Raw genomic sequence first — 27,867 nt, 5'->3', positions numbered from 1 at the left:
AATCTATGTACATTTATTCTTAATAAAAATATTTACTGTAGAACCTGGAAGGTACTGAAGAGCCATTTGGGGTGTCAGAATTAGAAAGGGGCCACTGTGCCTGGGATCAGCCAAAAAGCTATTGTGTATCATGTTACTCTTTCCAGTGAAACCATGACTTTGAGACTTATTTCTCACTTAAATTTCTGTTGCAATTTATTGAATTAGAAATTCCAGTTTGTTTTTTTGTTGGGATCACAAACGTCTTCATATGGAAAATATGTAACATTTCAGCAATGGGAATTGTATAATTAAATCCAATTTAAAGGGGTGATATAAGCCTATGCTCATTAAGAGTCTAGAATTGATGTTGTCTTCATGGTTTACTTTTAATAATCTGTATTAAAACTGTATTAAACATTGCACAATGATGCAAGTGAATAGGCAATGTTTAATTTGCATGGTTTAATATATATATATATATACACACACACACACACATCTACAATCTTACAGATGGCAGGTTTGTTCTCTATAATATTTTTACCAAATTAGCTGCTTTAATGTGACATTGTTTTCATATTTTATGAAAATGAATAGTCTGAAATATTCTGTGTAATGAATTCCATACTTTAAAGGAGAAGAAAAGGTAATTTTTTAAACCTAACTCTAAATGTTGCTTGGGTGCTCCACTCCTGAACCACATTACTTTCACTGCCCAATTCGATCTCTTGCACTCACACCGTCCCGTTGAAATTTCTGCTTTTTCCAACCATTGTGGCCGACATGTTGGCCGAGTGCGTGTCCGTCCCTGTCTGAGGTGCGCATGCGCTAAATTTAGTCCTCCCCCATTGCCATTGCCCTTTGCCTTGTACCACCTGAACGCAATATCGCCGCTCGCATGGGGGAAGAAATGGATATTGTACGCATGCGCAGGGCTTACCAAATTTTTACTGCGCATGTGCGCGGCCTATTAAAACAGATTTGGATAGAGAGAGAGATGGATTTTCTTTTATATGCTCCCTACAAAAATTTGGATTACAGAAAGGGGGGAAAAGGTATAGAGCAAGGAATCCTGCAAGTATCTCTCTCATTTCATGGGCAATCTATACAACTTTATTTGTATTTTACCTTTCTTTCTCCTTCAATATAATAAACAACATGGATCCATGAAGAATGGCCCAAACAGTATTCAATGCTGTCATATACTTACCCCAAAAGACTTGGAGCTTTAATTGCTGCAAAAGGGGGCTCTATAATAAATTGTATAGTGATGACTGAATATTTTTTCCAACAGCACATTACAGTTTTCTTAATTTCTCTGACTTTTTTAACATAAAACAACTAACATTAATAATTCACTGCTTTGTAAAAAACATTTTGTTTGTTTTTTTTGTTTTTTATTTAAATGAGAACTTTTGTCACCAGTGTGAATATTTTTCAATGGCACTAAATTATTTACAGGGCTAAAGCAAGAGAAATGCTGCCCAATCGGTGCCTGACTTTGTTTTTGTGCTATGGGCTTTACAAAGGCATTGTTTGTACCAGTTACAGCGAGGCTTTTCCCAGTGCAGAATGAATAAAGATTGGATTCGTGAGGGGACAGGTGCTCTACTTTCTGTGGAGGTATGAGCACTCTGGGACAAAAGAATGGATCAGTGATGAAGTCATTGCACACTGAATCTGTATTTTAGGTTCAGCTACCAATTTCTTCTAGCCTTGGGCAAGACAGTCTCCTTGGACTTTGATACCACAATTAACTACTAGACTGTGTGGGCCAGATTTATTGCACATGAACAGTGATGGATCTAATTAGAACTATATTAAAAATAATAATGCAGGGAACCAAGAGGCAGTTTACATTACTTTATAACACTATTTTTGGGGAACGACTACTCTAACAAAACCTGTCATTACCTTTATGCTTTAATAAAGCTTATAATCCACTTTCCATCCCAATACTACAAATATCCCTCTTTTAGCTTCCAGTTCAGTTATGCATTAAATAAAGTTTGTCCCTATAAGCATTTCATTCCTCATCTATTCTGACAATAAACACAGCCGCACTAATGTTCAGTTCAATTTCAGTTGGAGTTCTAGAACTCTTCTTCCTAAAGTCCCTGCCTCATGGAGCTCTCCTATAGAAAGCATTGCAATAACACACTGAATGTGTACGAAAACCAAAACTATGCCCTTTTTGTTTCTCTCATATATTTTCCTTTAATGGACATAATAATAATATATTAAATATTTGTAACCCCATCTTGGCCACCCCCTGTACCATAGGATGTACACCATTAATATTTTACCATCCACAGGTGATGAATCCCTTTTGCTAAATGAAAGGGTACTGGTAATTTCTCTATGGCAGTGCCTCCACCTAGTGGGATCCGGGGCTACACCTACAGGTGGCCCCTCTAAGAACAAATGATTAACCACACCATTGCAGTAACAAATAAAACTTCATATAGGAGTAAAGAAAAGGCAAGATTACATCACAAGCAATTTAAGCAATATAAACCGTGTCCTGGGGTACCCGTGTGGTCTTCTAGCTACTGGCATAATCTCTACCCAGGACACAGTCCCACATTCCACTCCTGGAGGACACACAGTCACAATGCCAAGAGCTCTTTACCCCAGGTAGCACTACCTACCCACTATACCTCTTCTTTGGAAAGAGGCAGTAGCTCCCATGTAGCAGATTAATGAGCACAATTTATCCACACATAGGAAGTACATGCTGGGATCCTTCAATACCCTTTCCTCGGGCAAAAACTCACTGAGGGCTCACACAGAACTGGTACAGGTATCCACAGCATCTCATACAAATCTTCAGGTTGGTTCCAACACTTATCCGGAGCCTCATCACATCCCAGCCTCTGTCATAGGAATCATTTTTCAGGGAGCTCCTGTCACATTCTCCTCTGCATCTGAGCTCTAAACCTTCCATGGTCAAGCTCAGAAAGTCTGGTCAAGCCGTTCACCGGCCTCTTAATTCCTTAAGCCCCTATATCTTTGCTACAATCCATACACTCCTGACTGGAGTGAAACCAGGAAGAAGACTGACCCTGAGAACATGGCAGCTCAGCTATTTGAAGAAATGGCTCAATAGTGACACCTTCTGACCAAATCTAGAATCTGCCAGGGCTCACTGCACAGGGACAAAGGACTCACTCCCCTTTCCTTATACAATTTAGGTCCAACACTTAGCTGGCCACAGCATTGAATTTCCAACTTGTGGGATTTTTAGGCCATAGTGGAACTTAACCTTATGGATCCCTACATATTTATAAAACAGCAAACAGTTGTGTGCTATCTTAATTATAACCCCAGAGCATAGATAGCAAGGGATGAAAATATTAATATAAAGGTTTGTTTTATAGAGATTTACATGAACATTTATCCTGACTGATAAAGGCAGACTCCTCAAGCTAGATGATTCCCAACTGATATCTATTTAGTAATGTGGCATAATTAATTCCTTCCATGCCTGAATAGTCTCTCACTTGTCTTATCACATGTTTTCTGCCTCCTTGTCATTGATATCTCCCTATTTATCTATTTATTAAGGACTTGTCTGATTTTTTTTGACATTTGCTATGTGTGTGTGTGTGTGTGTGTGTATGTGTGTGTGAGTCAGCTGCCAGTATCACATTCATCACTGCAAAATAGTTACCTCATGTGACCTTAGTCCAAGAAAAGCAGCCAAAATGCTTGCATGGAAAGCCATGTTTGATAACTGTAAATAAACTGTATATTTTTGTAGACAAAAAAATGAGGACTTGTGATGCATTTTGGATCAGTATTGCCATCAACAATAACAAAAGTTGTGAAAATGTTACCACTTTTTTGTATCACATATTGTTTTTTATATATATATATATATATATATATATATATATATATATATATATATATATAGTGTTTTAAAAAAAACATTATAACTTTTGTACATTCTTATGGATATTTCCAGGTAAGTTAGAAGGGGTGTTCGGAAATATTTATAGCTTATGTATGAGGCTTGTCCCTTTATCACTTTTTCATTTACAATTACCCCTTTCCCTGAATCATATTAATAACACAATGTGATAAAAATGTTGTTTTGTCATATTATCCCTTTTATACAAAGATGACAATGAACTAATGATTAACTGGAACAAGTCTGCCTCAATAATAGAACCAAAATTTATACTGTAGTCAAATGTCTCTTGTTTGGACTAATACAGCCCTGTAGCATAACATAGAGTAACACCTTCAATAAATTCTTTGACATGCTTTGTGGATAGAGTTTTAACAAATGTCACAAGTAATATTCTCATATTCAGTCATGTTCAAAAATTGTTGCTTACAGACATAGTGTACATTCTCTTTATCATTATATTTCTTCTTCCAGGGTGGCTGCATGAGTTTTCCAAACGATTGGGATTGTCATACACTCCAGTAGAGAAAATTCTTTCAACCAATAGCAACATCCACTCTAATGACAGCCACGGGGGGAACCAAACACAATTTAGTGGACCATCCCTTCGGAGCTCTTACATCACCTCACTCTATTTTGCTCTTAGCAGTCTGACTAGTGTGGGCTTTGGGAATGTATCTGCCAATACTGATGCAGAAAAGATCTTCTCTATCTGCACTATGCTGATTGGAGGTGAGTCAGAATGCATACATAAATCTTACAATCCAGAAACAAATCTCATGCTCGGAAACATGCTCTGTGGTCTTTTGGTGGTTTACTATTGGCATGGTATGAAGCAAAGAAATGCCAGTCTTTCCCACACTTACAATAAAATTAAAGTTGCCTTATTGATTTAGACTAGGGATCTCCAAGCATAAGCGTACAAGAAACATGTTGCTCGCCTCTCCCTTTTATGTTGCTCCCTGTAGCCTCAAAGGAGGCTTGATGTCAAGTTTTGGAGGATTAAACAACACAAGTATACAACCGAGCAAGCTTTCAGACAACATGGGGCTATTAAATTACCCATCACAACACTGATTTGGCAACCACTAGGAAACATTTTGCTCTTTATGTGGTTCCCAAACACGTGTAGATCTAAATGTATATCATTGGGAAAAAAAATTGGAGACCCCTGACTGTCATTGTTCCCAAAGTGCATCTTTACATAGACACATGGGGTCACATAAACAACTATGTAGTTTCTTAAAGCAACAGTTCAGTGTAAAAATAACAAATGGGTAAATAGATAGGCTGTGCAAAATAAATAATGTTTCTAATATAGTTAGTTAGGCAAAAATGTAATGTATAAAGACTGGAGTGACTGGATGAGTGACATAACAGAACAGAGCACAACTTCCTGCTTTTCAGCTCTGTAACTCTGAGTTAGTCAGTGACTATAAGGGGGGGCTACATGGGACATAACTGTTCATTGAGTTTGCAATTGATTCTTAGCATGCAGCTCAGATTCAAAAACAGTTATGACCCATGTGCCCCCCCCTCAAGTTACTGATTGGTTACTGTCTCGTAACCAATCAGTGGAAACTAAGAGAGCTGCAAAGTAGGAAGTCGTGTTCTGTTCTGTTACAAATCCAGTTACTCCAGCCTTTATAGATTAGATTTTGGTTAACTAACTATATTGAAAACATTTTTGATTTTACCAAGTTTTTATTTTTATACTGAACAATTCCTTTAATAGCAGTACAGATTGCCTGCGGAGCTCTGTACTCTCAGAAACATGATGTATAACTATAAAAGCTGGGGGTTTTCTATCTCATTGTTTTATAATTCGGAGCACCATGTCATAAACCTAGAATGAAGTTTAATTTGCTACATTTGTCATCAATGTGATTTTATGCTGACTTAATACACAAACCTTTTTAACAGTAAGCGGGTTATTTACTTAACTCAGAATGCAAAAGTCCTGAAAGGTTTGTGATTTTCTTTTTATAAAATCTGACTTTTAAAAAATCATGATTTTTTGGAATTTATTAAACCCGGAGGATGAAAAAGTCTGAATTAGAAAATCAGGCATCTCAATCCTGACAAGGTTGCATATAAGTCAATAGGAGAAGTATCAATGATTTTTTGTTTTCAGGCAAAAAAGCATAATAAAAGGGAGAATAGTTTCATACTTAACGTAATTCTCCTTTCCAGGCCACTCTCCATATCTCCATATCGGCCCCTCCCATCCCTGCCCATAGACCAGACAGTCCCTCCCCCTCCAAACCTTTAAAGCCCACCTGAAGACTCACCCAGCTTGTCGAATACCAAGTCCGTCTACCAAGGGTGGGAAAATCAAATTTTTTCCCGCAAAGCAAATTTTTCCAGAAAATTTTATAATTAATAAGTGTAAAAAACCTGAGTGGGTTTGATGGAAGTTTGTAGCAGAAAAATGTTAAGATAAAATCAGACTTTGATAAATTACCCCCCTACCTAAATAACCCTTTTAATAAGTATATATCTATATATATATTTAAAGGCATTGATTAACGGCACTCACCTCCGCCATTAAGCAATTTCATCGGGTGCTAACCAAGTTCAATATACAGTCCAGTAGTGAAAGGAAGCATAAAGGTTTTTTTGTTTTGTTTTTTTTTTAAAAAGTCCTTTACTAGATCATATAAACATCTACACGTTTTGGTACCTCAAGGGACCGTCATCAGGATGTAAATATATACCAAAATCCAATAAACTTAAATACCCTCCACCCACATAGGACACTCCCTTCACACCATGCATACTTAATTGGTCTTACATCAGGTGTTTAGAGTGTTCTATTTGTTAAACTCATCACACTAATATATTTTGTATAAAATTATGTTACATAGTGATATAAATATATTTTGTGCTAAAAGTATCCAGTTAATAAATTCTGTACCTACTGCAGATGTAACAAAATCAAATAGCAATATATGCTGATTATACTATGTGCCACTGAGGGTCATCATCCAGTGTGACCAATTCTTATTGTTTCAATGTGCTAAAGTGACAATGTGCAATAAATATAAAAACATTATAAGTAAACACCATTATTTCATGCAAAATCTAAAATCATTAGTTAAAAACAACAATCTCAACTATATCTATATGGAAACTCAACATATCTCCTCAAGTCAAATGAACAGTTTAAATCCAGACAATTATTATGAGTAATTTTCAATATCAACAGACCCCAACCTTTTTCCATATCTCCCTTTTTCTTTACTCTTTTATGCGGTGTGTGCTTCCTTTCACTACTGGACTGTGTATATATATATATATATATATATATATATATATATATATATATATATATATATATATATATATATACAGCTGTGTGTTCCAGACTTGAAATTCTGAATAGAGGTATATTGTCTACAATATTGTTCAGTGCTTGTAATTGGTAAACGATTTATCGCAGGCAGAAAGCTATTCCCTCCCAGTTGAGAGGACTCAGGGGTCCATTGTGCTCATTCTCGGTGCATAACAGCCCAGTCACATTGTTTTTCAGTCTTTCATTTGTACACTCTTTTTTTTTTTTTAAATTCCATTTTCTGAAACATAAACGCTTAGACATGCCATTATATTTAGGAGCATGGAGCAAATCTTATCTCCTGCTATATAATGTCAGAGGCTGGAAACGCTTTGTGAAAGTTGCTATAAAAGATATTCTCTGATCATCATGTCTCATTTTTCTTACAAATGTTTCTCAGTCAGGAAATAATATTGCAAAGTTATTGTATATTTTCTACAATGCTGTGTGTGCCAAATGCATCAAGAACGTTTTCTTCCATCTGTATATGTTTAAGCTCATCTACCAGGTCATCCATCCATTAGATGTAGGATCTATTTTTTATTTCCTTTTTTATTGTAGCTAAACAGCACACACATTTAGTTAGATTTGCACATTGTCTTTTACTCCATGTCTTACTCAGCCTTTACTCTTTACTCTTTATTTAGCACTCATGCATGCAGTGGTCTTTGGTAATGTCACTGCCATCATTCAGAGGATGTACTCCCGACGGTCTCTGTACCATACTCGTACCAAAGACCTCAAGGATTTTATCCGTGTGCACCGTATGCCCAAGCAACTTAAACAAAGGATGCTAGAATGTTTCCAGACCACGTGGTCAGTCAACAATGGCATTGATGCTAATGAGGTAGGAATGTGGTTTATGGCTCATATGAAAATTCCACCAAAAGTCCACCAAACGACTCCAAAATTATTGTAGGGTGTCCCCCACAGGCTAAAACACCAATTCGGCAGGTTTTAGATGGCGAATAGTCTAATTCAAATTCCTAAAGGTACAGTACATGATAAATTTCATAATTCCAATTTTGAATTTTTTTTAAACTCAAATTGAATTGGGACTGTTCCCTAGTCAAATGACACTAAAATAAACACAAAATTAGAATTTAAAAATTAGAATTTTCAATTCGACCCTTGATAAATCTACCCCTAAATGTTCTTCTCGCTGTACAGAGTTCATTGTGCAAAAAGGAGATTGAGGCTTTAAGTTCTAACAAGCTTCCAAGATAATTACATGATTTTTAAAATTATTAAGCATATGCTGCAACATATAATAGTGGAACCCATGTTACACAAAACTTGTGATGTTTGTTAGCTTTTTCTACTGGACTAAGTGAAGTCACGCAGGACCAGGCAAGATTATTTATCTAAGGCAAAATCATGCTCTTTTGAACAGAAAACTCCCATTGCTAGATAAGAAGAAAGACTTTGCATGTAGAGGCCATGTAATTCCTCTGTGTTTATTGAAGACAGTACAATAGAAACTTCAATTGCCAGAGGCTGAATGTATCCACGGAGATCTCTGAACAACAGAAGCAGCTATTGTCATACGCTACTAACCCTGCCAACTAGCAGTATGTGTTGATCTATCAAGTTTCTCTAAAGAGAAATTCAAGACTTTGCACCTGTCACTTCGGTACTCCATTAACTCACAATGTTTTAGAAGATATCCAAGTTCTAAAAAAAGGTTAAACTAAGGTTAAAATCAAGTAAGGTGAATGGTGCTAAAGAAAGCAGCAAAGGGCTGTAGACTATTTGCCAAAAATGTGATGCCTTTTACTGGAGGTAATTACAAGCTATCATGTTTACTATACAAGACATACTTGATGAAGAAATCTAAGTAGTCTTGAAAGCTTGCAATTTCCCCTGACACTTTTAGCTAATAGCAAGGTGTCAATTATTCAACAAACATCCTTTTTTTCACTGCTTGGAAAAGCACTTTGTAAACCAAATAAAATACAATCTTGGCATTTCCTGACATTATTTTGTAAAGCCTGAATGAGTTAATAACTCAAACTGGAGAAATAAGTTGGGCCTTCTCCATACACAGAGTGAGATATAGAACTTGACAGCAGAAAGCAGATAACTCTTTCATACAGGCTGTATATTTTAAAGTATATTAGGAGAGGTATAGTAGAGATATAGGAACTATTTTCCAGAATGCTTGAGATCTGGGGGTTTCCAGATAAGGGATCTTTCTGTAATTTAGTCTGCTAAAAACATGAAACATGGCTGATTCAGTTAATGCCTTTAAGAATGGCTTGGATGATTTTTTGGACAGACATAATATCAAAGGCTATTGTGATACTAAGCTCTATAGTTAGTATAGGTATGGGTATATAGAATTTATGTGAAACTAGGAAGGGGTGTGTGTATGGATGCTGGGTTTTCATTTGGAGGGGTTGAACTTGATGGACTTTGTCTTTTTTCAACCCGATTTATGTAACTATGAATTATACACAATATGTTGTTTTACCACCAATATTGATTTATGCAGCTTAGTTATCATCAAGAACAAGGTACGGGACCTGTTATCCAGAATGCGTGGGAACTGGAGTTTTCTGGATAATGGATCTTTCTGTAATTTGGATTTCATACCTTAAGTCTACTAGAAAATCATGTAAACATTAAATAAAGCCAATAGGCTGGTTTTGATTCCAATAAGGATTAGTTATATCTTAACTGGGATCAAGTACAAGCTACTGTCTTATTATTACACAGAAAAAGGAAATCAAATTTGAAAAACGAATTGATTATAATGGAGTCTATGGGAGGCCGCCTTTCTGTAATTCTGAGCTTTCTGGATAATGGGCTTCCGGATAACGGATCCCATATTATTATTAATACAGAAAGAAGGATATAATGTTTTAATATTAGCTTATGTGGACTCTATGGGGCCACTTTAGTAAAATTTGGATTTCCTTTTGTTTTACGAATAATAATAAAAATAAGGTTTTTTTATTTCTCAAAAAGTTTGAGATTTATTAAGTGTAAAGAACATGAAAAATTCTTATACAAAACTGTGCCAAGTAAAAGTTGTCGAGGTCCCATAAAAGTCAATGGGAGCTGCGCTAATCCTATTGAACCTTTTTGTTTAACTATTTAGGCTTTTAGAAGTTTTTGGATTTTTTTCGCTAGTAATTGACTGAAAAATCCAAAATTTTATAGGTATTAGACGTATTTGTATTTTTTTCAAATTGTTCAGCATTATTTTGTTTTTTTGTATTGGGATCTTTTATTAACTTTCATGGCATTCTTGATTCAAGAGAAATAGGGTTTAATCTGTTTTCAAAAAGCTCTAATACCACTGAAATTTGACCTTTAGTAAATGGGCGTCCCTGGTAAACGGCTTTCCCGTAATTGGGGGGTTTCTGGATAATGGTTTTTCAGATAAGGCATCCAGTAACTGTATAAATATATACATTTTCTGAATTAATAAGAGATTGCAACTTTTGTATAAGTATTACTACAAAGTTAAACCATTATATATTTTAAGTCATTAGTGAATGATCGTATTTCATACTACAATGCAGAGTTATGCTTTGTTATGCAGACTGATTATATTATGATCTCCCTGCATTATTCAATTGAACAGAGCTGCAAGCTTAGGTGCTGTTTGCTTTGTAATGATTCTTCTCTCTCCTGTAGCTTCTCAAAGACTTTCCTGATGAGCTGAGAGCTGATGTTGCCATGCATCTGAACAAGGAGATCTTACAGCTGCCAATTTTTGAGTCCGCCAGTCGTGGCTGCTTGCGTTCCCTATCTCTAAGCATCAAAACTTCATTTTCTGCCCCCGGGGAGTATTTAATCAGACAGGGGGATGCCCTACAAGCCATATATTTTGTATGCTCAGGTTCCATGGAGGTATTGAGAGACAACACAGTGCTGGCCATCCTGGGTAAGTAGAAAGAACTATAATGGGAACAATTAACTTGTATTCATTTAACGGAAGCCTAAAACATATACAGGAAGGTATGATGGCACAGCTTGTTTGCACCGAACATTTCTTCTGGGTATGCTTCTATTTCAGCTTCTAAAGGCTAGCTGCTACGTTTGCTTCCACTCAGTAAAATCCCAAAGAATCTTTATAGGCTACACCAAAAGTACCTTGGAGGTCATAAAAAGGAAAATGATAAAGCACCTCCTGCGCCTCCTTTATGTATAACTGTAGATGAGAAAAAGAGTTCCCCAAGTATAGAAATTCTGTCAATTCTAAAGGAACTGAAATTAAAAAATAAGAACACCACCATTTGCGATCATATGCTATATGGGGCTTTTTAATGGGCATGGTGAGGATGAGGGCAAGAGTGAGAGACAAACAAAATGAGCTTGATGGGTTATTCTGTTCTATCTGCCTTCAATAAATAGGGATTGGCAGCAGAAGCCTGATGACATGAATCTCTTTTTGCATCTTTTTTGTTCCCTCTTAAATCATGCCTTTTAATAATAGTGGTCTTCTGTAAAATTTGGGGGGCTTACCCTACAAATAAGTAAATCTGAAAGGTTTCTAGCAATTTCTATGAAGCACAAATTGCAAAAAATAAAAGAAATACAGCATGTGACCCTATGTCTTTGTATAATTTTGGGGATGATAACCAAATTATGGGCGGGTATTTTATTTTACTGTGTTGGGTTAGATTAGATCTCAGACTCAAGCACTGGGCTAGACTCCAGTATTCTGATTGAAGTGGTCTGTAAAATGTAATTATTCAAAAATAGATTTGCATAGGATAAAGTAGACTGACGAATTTGCTATTTTTGATTGTAGCATAATAGTACATCATTTGGAATGCACAAATACTCACTGCTTGATAAAGGTTTAACAATAAGCATGTTTGTTTATCCTGAGATATAATCTTAGGGTGTAAATAATTATGGTAAGATAAGTTGGCTATGGAAATTGTGTATCATTAATGTTTTTGTTATGGAATTTTTATGGAGATGAAGCCACAAATCTATTGATAGTAGCCTTTGGAAGCTAAATTGATGTCCATTTCGTGAATTAATGAAAGCAATACTTTATGCATCTTTGATTGAAAATTCTCCCAGGTTTAATGGCATTGTGTAGATAAGCAGTTTTACCCTTTACATAAAAGAACCTGATCCTGGTGGGGAGATACATTTTATTCCAAGAAATGTTCCTTTTCAGCAGGGGCTTCCAGTTGGAAGGGTGCTGCACTGTAGCAGCCAGAACATCTTCTGAATTCAATCCCAGCATTGCAGAGCGATACTCTTTTAATGACACCAGAATGGGAAGCACCTGCTGACAGGAAAGGCATTTGGTTGCTGTTTTCCTAAAGAGGACAGTGGTAATCAAAACACATATGTTACATTGATATTAGGTGTGTTCTCTGCATGCGGAGTCTCCATACTTTATATTTTATATAGAACTGATATTATGCTATGAGGTCAGGGTAGGGTTGCCACCTTTTCTGGAAAAAATACAGGTCTTCCTATGTATTTATCTTTTTTGCCTATTAATAACATTGGAATCAACCATCATTTTTACTGGCCAGGCCGGTAAAATACTGGCCAGGTGGCAACCCTAGGTCGGGGAGTAACTATAGAGGAAGCAGACCCTGCGGCTGCAGAGGGAAGGTATAGGGGCCCCATGAGGCCCTAATTTATATACAATATCAATAAATATTGGTAAAACAGGAAAACTTCTAGACATTTTGGGGGCCTGAAAAATGATTTGCTAGTGATACCACTGTATGAGGTAATACCTGCATATTAAAAACCACAAAGTTTGCACCAGCTCTACTAACTCATAGAATTAATTAGCTGATAGCAAGTGCTAGTTGCCTGTTTAAAAGCAGATCAGATTGTTCACGGTGGGTTACTACAGCCTGAAGCCACTTTTCACCCATTATTTACATTAATTCCACAATTTCACCCATCACTGCTCATCATACTTTTGTTATTTTTTTGCTTCCAGGGAAGGGAGATCTGATTGGCTCAGACAATCTAAACAAATATCAAGTGATTAAAACCAATGCCAATGTGAAAGCTTTAACCTACTGTGATCTGCAGTACATCAGCTTGAAAGGCCTGCGGGAAGTTCTAGAGCTATATCCAGAATATTCCCAGAAATTCATTTCTGAGATCCAGCATGATCTGACCTATAATCTCCGTGAGGGCAGCGAAGCAGATGTGAGTAATACATATATTGTATGAGGGGGCTGCATGCTATGAATTTGCTGATAAATGTCTTCCTTCTGCAAAATCAGTTTTTTTAAAAAAAAAAAAAAAAAACTTTCCCTATGTAGGTCACAGAGATGAAAAAAGCTCTGATTGCTGTACATTTCTCTAATAGAAATCGGGTGCCTTTGGTATGGTTTTATCAAGCTTTTGCAGCTGTGAGCCTTCATTAAAGTGAAATTGCTGACATCATCAGCAGGATATTGGTCAAGCAGCAGGCAAAAGAAAATTAATTATCAACTAACTAGAAAAAAAACAACAATCCTGCAAAAATATTCTATGGACCATTATCAACTGCAACAGTGCTTCCTTCGTGAACCGAAATATTTTTAAAACTTTCAGCCACTTTTTCAGGGAAGTTTACTAGCAAAAATAATTAAAGGGGATGTATGGTCAAAATTTTTAATCCCCCTTTGGCTTTGGGGAGTGAATAGACGGAATTTTCAAATTGCAAATAATAATTTTTTCTTGCCATTTTTTTAGCTGCTCACAGCGCAATCATATCCCCCACATACCTGCTCATGCTGCAGCAGCACGCAAAAACCTTCACGGCCCGTGGCCATCTCTTCTTATTGGCTGCCTGCCTCTTCTGCTAGTCCCGCCCGCCTACCAATGAAAAACGTGTAGGCAGTGACGGTGGGAGTGATGGTGAGGCCCATCTAGCAGGCGTCTGTAAACAAGACTGCCTAATAGTTTTTCATTGGTAGGTGGGCAGGACTAGCAGATGGGCCAAGAAGAAGAGACGGCCACAGCCTTGAAGGTTTTGCGCACTGTTGCAGCATGAGCAGGTATGTGGGGGATATGATTGCGATGCGAGCAGCTAAAAAAATGGCAAAAATAAAAAATTATTTGTAATTTGAAAAATCCTGCTATTCCAGAGGGGGATTAATTTTATTTTTAAATAGAATTGGCTAGATTTGCAGTCAGTCTTACATTTTAGTTTCTTGTTAAAGGGGTGGTTCACCTTAAAGTTAACTATTAGTATATTATAGAATGGTCAGATCTAAGAAACTTTTCAATTGGTCCTCATTATTTATTTTTTATAGTATTTTAATTATTTTGCAAATAATTTTTCTTCTGACTCTTTCCAGCTTTTCAAATGAAATGGGGGTCACTGAACCCATCTAAAAAACGAAACACTCAATTATTGATTTCTCTATTCCTGCCCTATTCATATTCCAGCCTCTTATTCAAATCAATGCATGGTTGCTAGGGTAATTGGACATTATCAACTAGATTGATGCAATTGCAAACTGGAGAGCTGCTAAATAAAAAGCTAAATAACGCAAAAACCACAAATAACAAAAAATAAAATACAATTTCAAACTGTCTCAGAACTCTCAGCACTCTCTACATTAAAAGCTGAAAGGTGAACAACCCCTTTAACATATATACACTTATTGTTCTAATTAAACAGGTGTCACATATACAGTGCAAATGAACAATGGTTGACATTGCTACTTTTTACTTTTTTTGACTTTAATAACTTTAGTTTACTCCTTATCATGCCCTATTGGCCAGTGGACTGTCATTATTGTTTAGTAGTTTACCTATGGGAGAATTAAATTCAACAAGGCAGAACTCATATATTTTAAAAGGTAAGCCCTTGGCATATAGTTTACTTGAGCATATAGAAAAGAGAGGGGATTGATCAATGCACATTCACTGGTCCCCTGTTCCATTAGTATTTACTATCTTTGCAAGTGCATATATTTTCAAAAACAAAATTATGATTCTATAATTGCCAAGACACGATACTATATCAAGGTTAACCCTATGGTCTTAACTATTTGCCTTCAATTTTATTTTGTTGAGGTTGGCACCTACCTACATGGTAATATTTCTTGGGAAAAATTGTCTCCTGACCTGGCTATTGGTCTCAGTCACAGGCTTGATCCTTCTCCGCTATTAGCTGTTGGGGTGGGGTATAAGGACTTACCCTGGTGGTCTAGTGGCTGGCGGGGTCGCCCGCCGCGTCTCCAGTGGGGGCGCCCGCCGTGTGTTGCCTTTCTCCTCCTCTGCCGGTTTTCCTATGGAGCGCACTTCTGGGTTTTAAGTGCCAGTTGATGACGTCATCGTGCTTGGCGCAAAATTCAAAAGGTATTTAAAGGGATGGCTGAATTGAACACATTGCCCATTGTTAGGTTCTATTTGTTAGTTCCTGGGTGTTATTTCTACATGAATCCTGCTTGATCTTCTGTTATTTGACCCTTGCCTGTTTGTCTGACTATTCTACACTCTCCAATCCTGATCCTAGCCTGTCTGACCATTCCTTGTACTCTGCCAGCACCCACTCAGCCTGTCTGATTATTTGTGAACTCTGCTTGTGCTGGCCCAGTGTGCCTGATTATGTCTGTCTGTCTGGCCTGTCTTCTAAGCTGTGTTGTCTTCCATCCAGTATCCTTGGTGAACGATCGTGCCCCTTTGCTCGTCCAGAACCCTTAGTTTGGCTCTTAATAAGACCTGGCAGCATCCAATTAGCTCCTCCCAAGGTGAAAGGCGGCTGTTAAGGGCAGAAACAAGAGCCGAGACCAGGGAGCCTAGCATTGGTTCTGGATTTAGGGTGTTGAACGTGACAGTGGGTTACAACCACATAGAGGTTTAGCCATTCTTTCTGCAGAATGACTTTGCTAAAGTACAGAAATACACAAAATTGGAGTTGAGAGAGCACTCCATGGCTAAGTAAAATATACATGTACAATGGAACCTGGGCAAATTAGCTACAAGCATACAAAAGAGAGGGCATTGATCAATGTAAATTCCCTGGTCCCCTGTTTCATTAGCATTTAGTATCTGTGAACGTGCATGCATTTTCGAAAACAGTAGTTTTTAGTTGCAAAATGATGGTCATAATATTGGCTAACCAGGATTAAGCAAGCAATCACAGATACACACTGCAGACATTTGGAGATACATATTGTTTTGTACACAGCTGAATGCACAACATGTTGATATTCTGCACCTCCAGATACCTCATATCCTTAATGTAATAAAAACAGTATAAAACACACACTCATGCTTTGCAGAGTTCAAAAAAGATCTCTTATGCTTATAGGTATGCTGTGGAACACTGCTGATATTAGGCAGACTGACCACAAATAAGCAAGAATCAGAATACCAAAAAGGAACTTAAGAATCCCTATAGTTATTCAGCTCTGTGAAGCATGAAATACACTTGCTGTTTAGTGCAGCACATGCTGACAGTACCTGAAGTGCAGAGAGCTACAGAAAATATATAGTTTTCAGGAAAAACAATGTTAGAATATGGTGTATATACTCAAGGACCTTGCTTGCTGCAGTGTTGGTTTGTATTGCCAGCAAAAGAAACACATGAACCGTTGTTATTAGGGCTGTACAAATGAAGTTCCCCATGATGCCAAGAAACATTTAGAAATGAGTTAGCTGCAAATGTACAGTATGTGTTGCTATAGCAATGGTTTTGAAAGCAGTTAGCAGGGCTGTCTTGCTCTTAAGGCTGATAGACTAATATTAGGAATGTGCTGTATTCGAAAATCCACAGACGCTCATACTTCATACTCTCATATGAGTAGCTTTAAAGCTGTACCACATAATATATAACTGGATCGTGCCATGATTATAGATGATGGGAAGGAATAATAAACTCTTAAATGGCTTTGTAATGCTTCATGTTTAAATATAGGTGTACAGACTAAATTATGAGAATCTCAGAGCATTCCATAAAATGGATCCCGTGCAGTAAACAGTAAGGGTCCGATTCACTAAGGGTCGAATATCGAGGGTTAATTAACCCTCGATATTCGACTAGGAATTGAAATCCTTCGACTTCGAATATTGAAGTCGAAGGATTTAGCGCAGATAGTTCGATAGAACGATCGAAGGATTATTCCTTCGATCGAACGATTAAATCCTTCGAATCAACAATTCAAAGGATTTAAATCCAACGATCGAAGGAATATCCTTCGATCAAAAAAAGTTAGCCAAGCCTATGGGGACCTTCCCCATAGGCTAACATTGATTTCGGTAGCTTTTAGATGGCGAACTAGGGGGTCGAAGTATTTTTTTTAAAGAGACAGTACTTCGACTATCGAATGGTCGAATAGTCGTACGATTTTTACTTCGAATCCTTCGATTCGAAGTCGTAGTCGAAGGTCGAAGTAGCCCATTCGATGGTCGAAGTAGCCCAAAAAAAACTTCGAAATTCGAAGTTTTTTAACATCGAATCCTTCACTCGAAGTTAGTGAATCGGCCCCTAAATCTATAAACTTGCAACCAGTCATAGGCTTGTGGATTTACCAACTGCATTATAGGTTGCACTCTTTTTTATTCCTTTATAGCTAAAGCTATTTAATTGGCTCAAGATATGCAAATAAGAGCTGAATTGAATTTGATTACAGCTTTTTAAAACTGATTTAACCAGTTATATTCCATAACCCTGTATCCCCTCACTTGCTAAAAAGCCATCCAACCCCTTCTTAAAGCTATCTAATGTATCAGCCAGTACAACTGATTCAGGGAGAGAATTCCACATCTTCACAGCTGTCACTGTAAAAAAAACCCTTCCGAATATTTAGGCCGAACCTCTTTTCTTCTTATCGGAATGGGTGACCTTATGTCAGCTGGAAAGACCTACTGGTAAATGAAGCATTAGAGAGATTATATGATCCCCTTATATATTTATACATAGTTATCATATCACCCCTTAAGCGCCTCTTCTCCAGCGCGAACAACCTCAACCTGGCCAGTCTTTCCTCATAGCTAAGATTTCCCATTCCTTTTCCCAGCTTAGTTGCCCTTCTCTGGACCCTCAAACAGCAAGTTATGCCACTGAACCTCTTCTATTGCCCATTCTACCACACCATTACAATATTGTACCCTCCATATAACCAGTAGTCCAACTGGCAACTATCTACCTATGGATGGAGCAGACCAGGCAATTACTGCACATGTACTTTGCTACTGAAACATATAGGGGCAAATTCACTAATCTGTGGAGTTGCACTAGCGAAGCCTTCGCCACACTTTGCCAGAAGAAGTTTCACCAGGGCGCCGCTAATTTACTAAAATCCGAAGTTGTGCTCAGGGAGGCGAAAGGTAGCGAAGTTGCGCTAGCGTTAATTCGTCAAGCAAAGTGAATTTACGCCTGCGATGCCTAATTTGCATACGGTGCAACAAATACATTACTCTACACAAGTCTGGGAAAGCTTCATAAAATAAAATAGAGTTGTTATTTTGCCCTACACATGTGCCCACAGTATAGTTTAGGTGCCATATGTTAATATATGTAGGGAGGAAGGTGGGTGCCCAGCATTTTTTTGGGACTTAAAAAAAAAATGTAACTTTTTTTTAAGCAAGCCCTTTCTACTTTATTGCACTTCGCCTGGTCTGAGGTGATGAAGGCAAGTCTGGCATAAATCGGTAACGTTCAGTAAAATCCCCAAGTTAGTGAATTAGCGTAGTTACGTCCCTTCGCCATAGCGCAACTTCGCCTGGCGTAAGGATGCAAAGTAGCGCTAGAGTAGGTCCACCAGTGCCCGTTAGTAAATCGGCAAAGTAACGAAATGATGTCACGCTGGCGAATTTGCGCTACCGTTAGCCACTTCACGCTTTAGTAAATTTGCCCCACAATGTGCCAGACACTGCATTAAGGACTTCTTCATTTTCATGAAGCTGGATGTCCCAGGTTTGTGTAGATCTTTTCCATTTCTCCTTACCTGCCCAAAATGTGAACAATTATCCCAGTTTATAGCACCAATTATAATAACCTTACTGTAAGATTCAAAACTAGACACCATTGTAAATATCTTATATTGAGCAGAAGGATACTGCCTTACCAATGTCCTGTAGAAAACTCTCTGTATGTTTTGTACTGGATTGTCTAAAGCATTTAATAGAGGCCATCATTCTGAACCGCAGTTTCTCTTCGCATGAACATTAAGTTACTTCTTCTAGTATATTTACAGAGGAACACATAGAACTCTGCTTTAGATCCGCTAAGAAAAAGGGTTATGTTGCATGACACAACCAGAAGATCATTGTCTGCAATTTAATGAAACGTTGATGCCCATTTTGTTACTTTTGTCTTAAAATACATAGGTAGCACCTAAGGGTTGGAGTCATCCCATTCATTTGATGCCTATAATTCTGTTCTGAGAGATTTTAGAGAAATAAACGTTAACCCAGCCCATGAGCTGAAGAGATATGCTATAAGGAGATCATTAATGTGGCAATGTTTTTCAATTGCCCTATAAAACCTATACACCAAACAAAACTTAGTTCTGTGATTTCTGAACACTTAGTATTGATGGCAATGCACATTTCCTTTGCTCTTCACCGAACAAATCATATTTATTCCTGTTTTATCTGTTTCAAATACCATCTTTCACACTGATTTCCATATCCTCTAGTATGCCTATCTACATTCATCTTCTGAACATTCCCCAGTCTTGTGTCCTCAGGCATATAATGCTTCATCAGTTGTCAGAAATATCTGTTTTAATTAACAAGATGTAAGCTCTGGCAAGTGATTTATGATGCAAGGAAATCTGTGCATTGGGGAACTCCAGTCTAGAACCTGATGTGGGGGTTTGCAATACAAAAATTAGCATTCAAGGGAAAAGGATCTGTGTTGATTGATTAATTCCTATATTGTAAAAGCCCATTGATTCTGTTAACAATGGAGCCTGACACCCATTACAAAAATCCAATACTAAATAAATATTAAGAAATAGTTCTGTTTACCAAACTATATATCCTAATCCCTGGTGACTTGTTCATTGTGAACATGTATTTATCCACAATGTATGACAAGAAATGCAATCAAAATATTAGTGACATTGGTGCTTTAATAATGTAAAGCAGGTGATTTTTGCAGAATATTACATCTAGCCTATCCCTTGCAGTTTTGAAAGCATGTTTAACAAAAATCTTGCTGTATTCCTTTACCTTGTTTATGTGAAAAGGGGATTTGTCATCAGCGTGAGTGATTTTTTACAGCAAAAACTCTGTTCAGTATCAAGAGAAATACAGGTAAAATATTAAGTTGAGAATTTTAGCAGTACAATTAAGCACATTTGCATGTGAGGTTTCTTTGTATTAAATTATACAGATATGAGACCTATTATCCAGAATGCTCACAGCCTGTGGTTTTCCAGATAAGGGATCCTTCCTTAATTTGGATCTCCATACCTTAAGTCTGCTAAAAATCATTTAAACATTTATAAACCCAATAGGATTGTTTTGCTTCCAATAAAGATACATTAAGGGGCAGATTTATCAAGGGTCGAATTTCGAAGTACAAAAAACTTCGAAATTCGATCATCCAATTCAAAAACTTCGAATATCGGATTCTAAGTTTTTTCAACAAATTTGGCAATCCTGCAGTCGAATAAAAATCGTTCGACCGAACAATTAAATTGTTCGAATCGGACGATTCGAACGATTTTTAGCGATCGATCGAAGGATTTCTATTCGACCAAAAAAACGTAGAAAAGTGCTCTGGAAGGTCCCCATAGGCTAACATTGCACTTTGGTAGCTTTAATTTGGCGAAGTATGAAGTTTTTTTTAAAGAGACAGTACTTCCATTATCGAATGGTCGAACCGTGGATATCGGGCCTGCCAGCACATCGCTACTGCACAGGTTACTGCAGATGCCATCTTGGAAATACCGCATGCCGTGGAAAAAGCGAACCAGGCTGCAATGTCAGACATAGCTTTGGGATCAATGGCAGCCATAGCAGTGCAAATCAAAGAAATGCTGCTGGAGATGAAACAAGTCCTACAAGGGGACATAAAACAGCTTTCCCACAATCTCAAGACAGACCTTAGAGAGCTGGCAGCCCACTTAGAGAAAATGGGTGAGTTTGCAGAAGCTCATAACAACCTGGCAGATTCCCATAACAAAATGCAGTCTGAATCAGAGCGCAGTAAAGACAAAGTTACAGACCTAAAAGATAGGTCCCGTAGGAATAATCTACGCTTTATGGGGATCCCGGAGTCAACCCCCCAAGACTTAGAAAACGACATCCTTGAGCTAATATAACCAGACCTGCACAACCTGGAACTAGCGATAGATCTCATACTAGTGATGTGTGGGTCAAAGAAAACCCGCACCCGACCCTAACCCGCCTTATGCTACCATTTATATTTCTGCATCCGTCCCCCAGTAACTTCATGGAAGGGGGTAGGCGCACCGGCGCATGAGTATATTATAAGGAGCGCGTGTGGTGGAAGTGGGGCACTAAGAGGTCATGAACTCTGTGCAGAAGTTGACCCAAATCCACCCGACCCTTGGTTCCTGCAGGCTTTGGGTCAGCCAGCACATCATTCTCATACATTGAGTACCAAAGTCCAAATCTGCCCCGGACAAAGCACCAGGCAATTAGATAAATTTGTCTTTTATAAAATGGAGGACAGATTGCTCTCTTCAGCAAGGAAGAAAATGCTGTCCAAATCAATAACAACAACTGGAAGTCTATATGGACTTATTCCCACAAACTCTTCTTAAATGCAAAGCATTAGCTGAAATAACAAAATTGCTGAGTAAAACATAATATCCCATATTGCTGGCGATATCCAGTAGAATTGATAGTCCAGCAAAATGGTGTCCCTACCATATTGACGACTCGCAAGATGGGACATCCCCTTAGCTTCAGAAAACCCTGTACAACCAATGCAGCTGTCACCATCACACTCACCATGTAAACTACAAAAGGAATGGCAAAAAGTGTAAAATCTCTCTCCTTCAATACGGAATAGTGAACATGACTCTCCCTCACAATCTTTATGGCTTTAGAGCAACTCCCTGGATGGAATCAGTCTAATCTACCTGCTTACACCACCCCAAATCCACAAGTCTTCATAAGGAGTCAACCTATGGTTTCCAGTAGATAAGCACAATCAACACTATATTGCAGTATGCATGCTATTATTTGCTTTTATATCTTACTCTATACAACTGTTCAAACATGTATTGAATCCAATGCTACTTTTGGTTGTTTTGCTAGGTGTTATATTTGTTTGAGTACAAAAAGACTACGATAAAATGTTATTGGAAGGTATGGGAAAAATATGCAATTCCTATACCAAAATGGTGTGCTTCTATTCAATAAATAGCATGGGTCTAAATTCCCCAAATAAGCAGAACCAATAACTTAATCATGCATTTTTTGTAAACCCCCCCCCCCCTAAATTCTACAACAAGCTTTCCCCATATTTTTCATGTATATGCCAATATTAAATCAAGAGTCTCAATTGTAATAACCTCCAAAATACCATTTCAGATATGTATGTGGACCCTGCTGGTAGATATTTGATGTTAATCTGTGAACTGAGACATACCACTTATTCCCTTATTAATATATATGCATAAACGAAAAACAGGTTCCAGTTTACTATCCTTTCAAAATTACTTCAGTATAAACAGGGACAATGCATTGTAGTGGGAGATTAAAACATGGTCCAGATCTGAGCCTAGACATACCAAAAGGTAGAGGAGGCCAGCAGAACCAATCCAAAGTCTTTAGTGACATATTGCATATGCATGGTTTAATAGATATTCGGAGGGCAAATAATCCCTTAGATAGGGATTACACATACTATTCCCCAAGATTCCAAACCCATACTAGAATTGATGCAGTTCTGGAAGACCCCCAAACCACAAAAGACTGGATAGGCTTAAGAACGTGGTCTGACCATGCCATAGGAATAGGAATAGAAAAACCAGACTTAACAGCATCCAGAGATAAACTACCATGGAGAACGAATGAAAGTGTATTGCTCAGGGAAGACCATGAATCCTGCATTAAATAATATTTTAAAAACAAATTTAAAAATATTTTATACAATACTCAAATGGAGAAATCAACCAACAGTCAGTCTAGCTAGCCCATAAGGCAGTCTTAAGGGGGAATTCATATCCCTAGTTAAAAAAGACTTAAACATCTAGGGAAGAAACCAAATATCAGAAGTGAAGCTGAGACTCAATCTCAGAAGTGAAGCTGAGAACGGTACAACAACAACTGCATCAGCCACACAACACTTCTCGTATTCAAAAAATAACTGAGAACAAATAACAAATAAATTTGCTATATACTATATACAATAGTTCAAAAGACTGCAATTTGTGTATTGTTGTGCTCTACCTGGAACCCTGCTGCATAAATAGGTTTCTCAGGCGGCTCCTTAGTCAGAGTCGGCACTGGTTATACCCAATTAGGGTTGCCACCTGGCCGGTATTTTACCGGCCTGGCTGGTAAAAATGTTGGTTGATCTCAATGTTATTAATAGGGAAAAATGATAAATATATAGGAATGACTGTATTTTTTTTCCGCAAAAGGTGGCAACTCTAGACCCAATAAGAGTACTAAAACAAACAATAATGGGAGAGGAAATATCAGCAGTTCATCAATATGTATTATAAAACCTTTTTGAAGCTACTAGCCCCACATCTGCTTAAAGTACTCCAAAATATCATGGATACTGGAGAGGTGAACCAAGATTATATTCAAGCTTACATTGTCACTATCCCCAAACCTGGGAAACCACAAGATCTATGCCAAAACTACCATACAAACCTTAAAATGTACTCTAAATTATTAGCCCAGTGGCTGAACAACATACTCCCATCCTTAATCTACCTGGACCAAATGGGATTTATATTCACAAACAGGAATTCTCACAAGCAGATTTCATAATATCCTGCACATCCTGAAAAAGGAACAGACTCCAGGTCTGTTGTTGTCACTGGATTCAGAGAAGGTGTTCAATAGGTTTAACTGGGACTATATGGAGGAAACACTAAAATTCTTCTTCTAGGCTCCACCTTTCTTAAATTGGTACGTCCTTTATATATTAAACCATCCACAAAAATGTGTATGGTTGGAGCCCTATGGGTGCCTTCTCAATTACAAATGGCACTAGACAGAGGTGCCCTTCATCACCTTTAATATTTGCACTAATGCTAGAGCCTCAAGCTCAAAAAATCAGAAACAATCCAGACACCACTGGCTTAATTACCCCTTCATATTTTTGCTGGTGACATATTGCTGGTCCTCAGCAACACTACAGTAGAGGCTTAATGAAAAGGCTGGATTTCCACATCTTCAATACAGCTTCAGAGCTAGTATGGAAAAAATGATCCATGAACTCCAGAAAATAAAGCCAGATACGCAAAAACGTGGGAGTCCTGTCACCTTCACAATGACAATATGCAAAAAGTTAAAGGGGACACTAAGGCTAGAACAAAATTAATGTGAATATGCATATAGTGCTCCTTGAGTAGTTTTGCCATTTACTACAAATTTGATGATTATGAAAAATTCACTTTTTCTCTGCTACACTGAGAAGCAAATTAACATCTCAGGCGTTAATTGGCTTAAGGTTTCTACAACAGAGGCCTCCTGCACGGGAACCGGGAGGCCTTCTCCATCGAGAACATTTAGTTCCCAGCGCTGGGCCCTGGAGGGATGGAGCGACATTGTGAATCCCTGCACTGTGTCAGATGATTGCTTTCACTGTTATACCAGCAGCTGCCTGAAAAAAGCTAATAACTGATTGGTTGCTATGGGTTGCTTCACAGGTGCACAGCGTTTGTAAATGAGCTCCAATTTTTACTTCCCTATACACAACTGCTACTATGCAAGTCGTCAAGATGCAAGGGGTAGTATGGCAATTTCAACTTCAGAACTACCCTGAAACTACTTTTTATTTTAGTGTGAGCAAGAGTGACAATATTGGTTAATAAATATTTAGTTTGTACAGTTACCTGATTTGACTCAAGAGCATACTGCAAGGTGGTGGGCATCACAGCATCTACAGCAGACTATTCTTTTACCCTAAATTTCGAATTATGTTTTGTATCCTAAGAAACATAAAATATTAACCTAAATTACAGACCATAAGATGCATGATTGGGGCTCCCAGCAGCCTGGAAAACCACTGCCTTAGTGATACTAAAAATAGCTCTGCTGTCTATACTTAGCCACGCTGAGCAGCAGCCGCTGTGGGTGAGATCCCAAGGGGAGAGGAAGCTATAAATAAAAGCTGCTGAGCTGGATATTCTCTCAGACTAATTACTGACTAGATTTGAAGCACTAAAATGTTCTGTGCACAGCCCCAGAGGAGGACGTTTCCTCATGTCACAGAAATCATTCTAAATACTGTGATAACATTCTGCTTTTATTTTCCCGAATTGTTAAAAAATACTAACCTAAATAATCATTAAAGAGGATAGATATCACTATAACCTTTAGTATATTAGAGAGGCACATAACGTAAGCTACTTTTCACTTGTTCATATTTATTTTGTATGTTTTTTCTTTCCAGCCTGTAACCCATAATGCTATCGGCTTGTTGGAGATCAATGACCAAAGATTAAATATAATTATTATTTTTATTTGTAACTGCTTATCTTTCATATTGGGTTTTTTCTTACTGATTTTCCATCCCAACATTCAAACTGGCTCATGGCTGCTTGGGTAATACAATTTCTAGAGTTCAAGAGTTGCACCGACCAAAAGAATTATATATTTTTTTTTTTAAATCACAAAGAATACTTTATAATCATAAGAAAAGGCATACACACAAAATACAAAAAAAGAACAAGATATGAATTGAATAACACATTAATAATGTGTAAATATCACATGTCAAATTAACACATTTTTTATTGGTTAGTCTGCTAAGGGGCCTATTAGTCAAATAGTCATCAAATCTGCCGCTCAAGTCTGGTTGGCAGGTATTGCTGTGTAAAAAAATAGCATATTTAGAAAGCTGTGTTTTCATGTAAAATTCAGGAGCCCCTTGAATATGCTGTAAAAAATAAGCTTTTGCTCTGGAATGTTTTATCTTCAAATAAAACTTACTTTTGGAACTGCATCATTTATGTTATGACCTCTTTTAGCTGATGGTCTAGTTCAAGAGTGCCCATACCTTAGGTCTACTTTTATTCATGATTTCCCATTATGATCTACATCCATAAAAGCATTGTTCTGTTCCATGGAAAATATTATTTAAATACTGATTTAGGAGAAAAGGTATATTGTTATATTTGACGAACAATCATTTCTTGTGTAACCTTAATGTAATAAATATCTGGATGAAAAGAATGAAACAGGAGGGTGATTTAGACAGGCTGTTTGTTGACAGTGTCTTGAGATCTACTGATCACCAGCTAGAGGTCTACTGGTAGATCCCGATCTACCGGTCTAGGGTATGTGCACCTGGACTGCCTATACTTTAGGGGGAGTCTACCCCATGACTACAGATCTTATCTTTATATATCATTAGTTAATATATAATCTGAACAAATAATAAGAGAAGCAAGCCTGGGGAAGGCTTATGCCCAAGGCTTTAAGATTAGCGGAAGATGCAACAACAAGTCAATCAAATCAATAAATATGTTGACGACAATATACTCATAGCTGAAAATGAAGACATGAAAACCTTTATTAATGAAGTTAAAGAAAGAGAAAAAAACATAGGCACCTGCCTAAATATTAAGAAACCAAACATTATAACAACTGGAAAGACCATCAGTTGATTCTGAAGACATTTTTCACTTTGTTTCAAGTTTTAACAACTAAAACCATGACACAGGCAGGTAGAATGAGAATTAAATACATGGAAGAAATATACAGAAGATACTAAGATACAAAGAACAGAATTTTCTCTGTCTCTTTATGGATGAGTAAGCTGCACAGTGCATGCAACAATCATGATCACTGAGAAACCTGAAAATTATACATACAGTTACAAGAAGTTGAAATAAAATGGACAGCATTTAATATTGATAATATTATTAATTTATATTTACAAAGTAAGCTGGTACCACTCGGATAACACTGAGAACGTATGAACGTGTGATATATACTATGAGATGTTGGGTTACAATTGGCAACATCTATTTTATTACTCTATAATGTAAATCGGAGGGTGAAGATAAAAAGCATATCTTTATAAATATACCAGGATCAAGAATCAGCCTATTTTGGCCTGATTTGTGATCAAACTGAACCACATTCTGTGGCCAAATAATTAAGCTCTATTGGGTGTTACATTTACCAAAGAAACATAGACAGTACTATAGTATTTAAGTTAAATCATAAAGGAAAATAGCCTCAATTTATTTTTGTACCTTTAAAATGTTATGCTCTTAATATGGTATGGATAGTTATATAGTTTAAGAACAAAGATTTGCCTTAGTGATGAGGCTAAGGCTTTTCATGCATTGAATTGAAGAAATCATCCATCCATTTATTCAACGATGCTAGCACCCTCCTCCCTACTGGGTCCACAAGCACAATCAGTGCATGAGACCAGACTTGCTCCTTTTCCTCTAACAATTATCTGGGGGTTTTTTTCTAGATCTGCAGACACAGTTATAGATCCACTGCCTGAATGAAATACAAAAGGCTGGTGGGAATGCTATTGACTGATAAGGAATTACAATGTTCAGGG

The 27,867-nt window shown here is 37.4% G+C and overlaps 1 protein-coding gene across 1 annotated transcript in view; it reads left to right on the top strand.

Annotated features, from left to right (window-relative positions):
• LOC108701858 (potassium voltage-gated channel subfamily H member 8) overlaps nt 1-27,867 on the top strand; it is a 224,621-nt gene that overhangs the window by 167,090 nt on the left and 29,664 nt on the right. Inside the window, exons 8-11 of the mRNA XM_041577236.1 lie at nt 4,373-4,630; nt 7,880-8,079; nt 10,878-11,127; nt 13,168-13,382. Of these exons, the coding sequence (XP_041433170.1) occupies nt 4,373-4,630; nt 7,880-8,079; nt 10,878-11,127; nt 13,168-13,382 (923 nt within the window). The remainder of the gene's footprint in view (nt 1-4,372; nt 4,631-7,879; nt 8,080-10,877; nt 11,128-13,167; nt 13,383-27,867) is intronic.

This window comes from Xenopus laevis, chromosome 9_10L (assembly GCF_017654675.1).
Source record: "Xenopus laevis strain J_2021 chromosome 9_10L, Xenopus_laevis_v10.1, whole genome shotgun sequence".
NCBI lineage: Eukaryota > Metazoa > Chordata > Amphibia > Anura > Pipidae > Xenopus > Xenopus laevis.
Note: the sequence above shows the minus strand (reverse complement) of the source record. Positions and strands in the feature narration are given on the sequence as shown.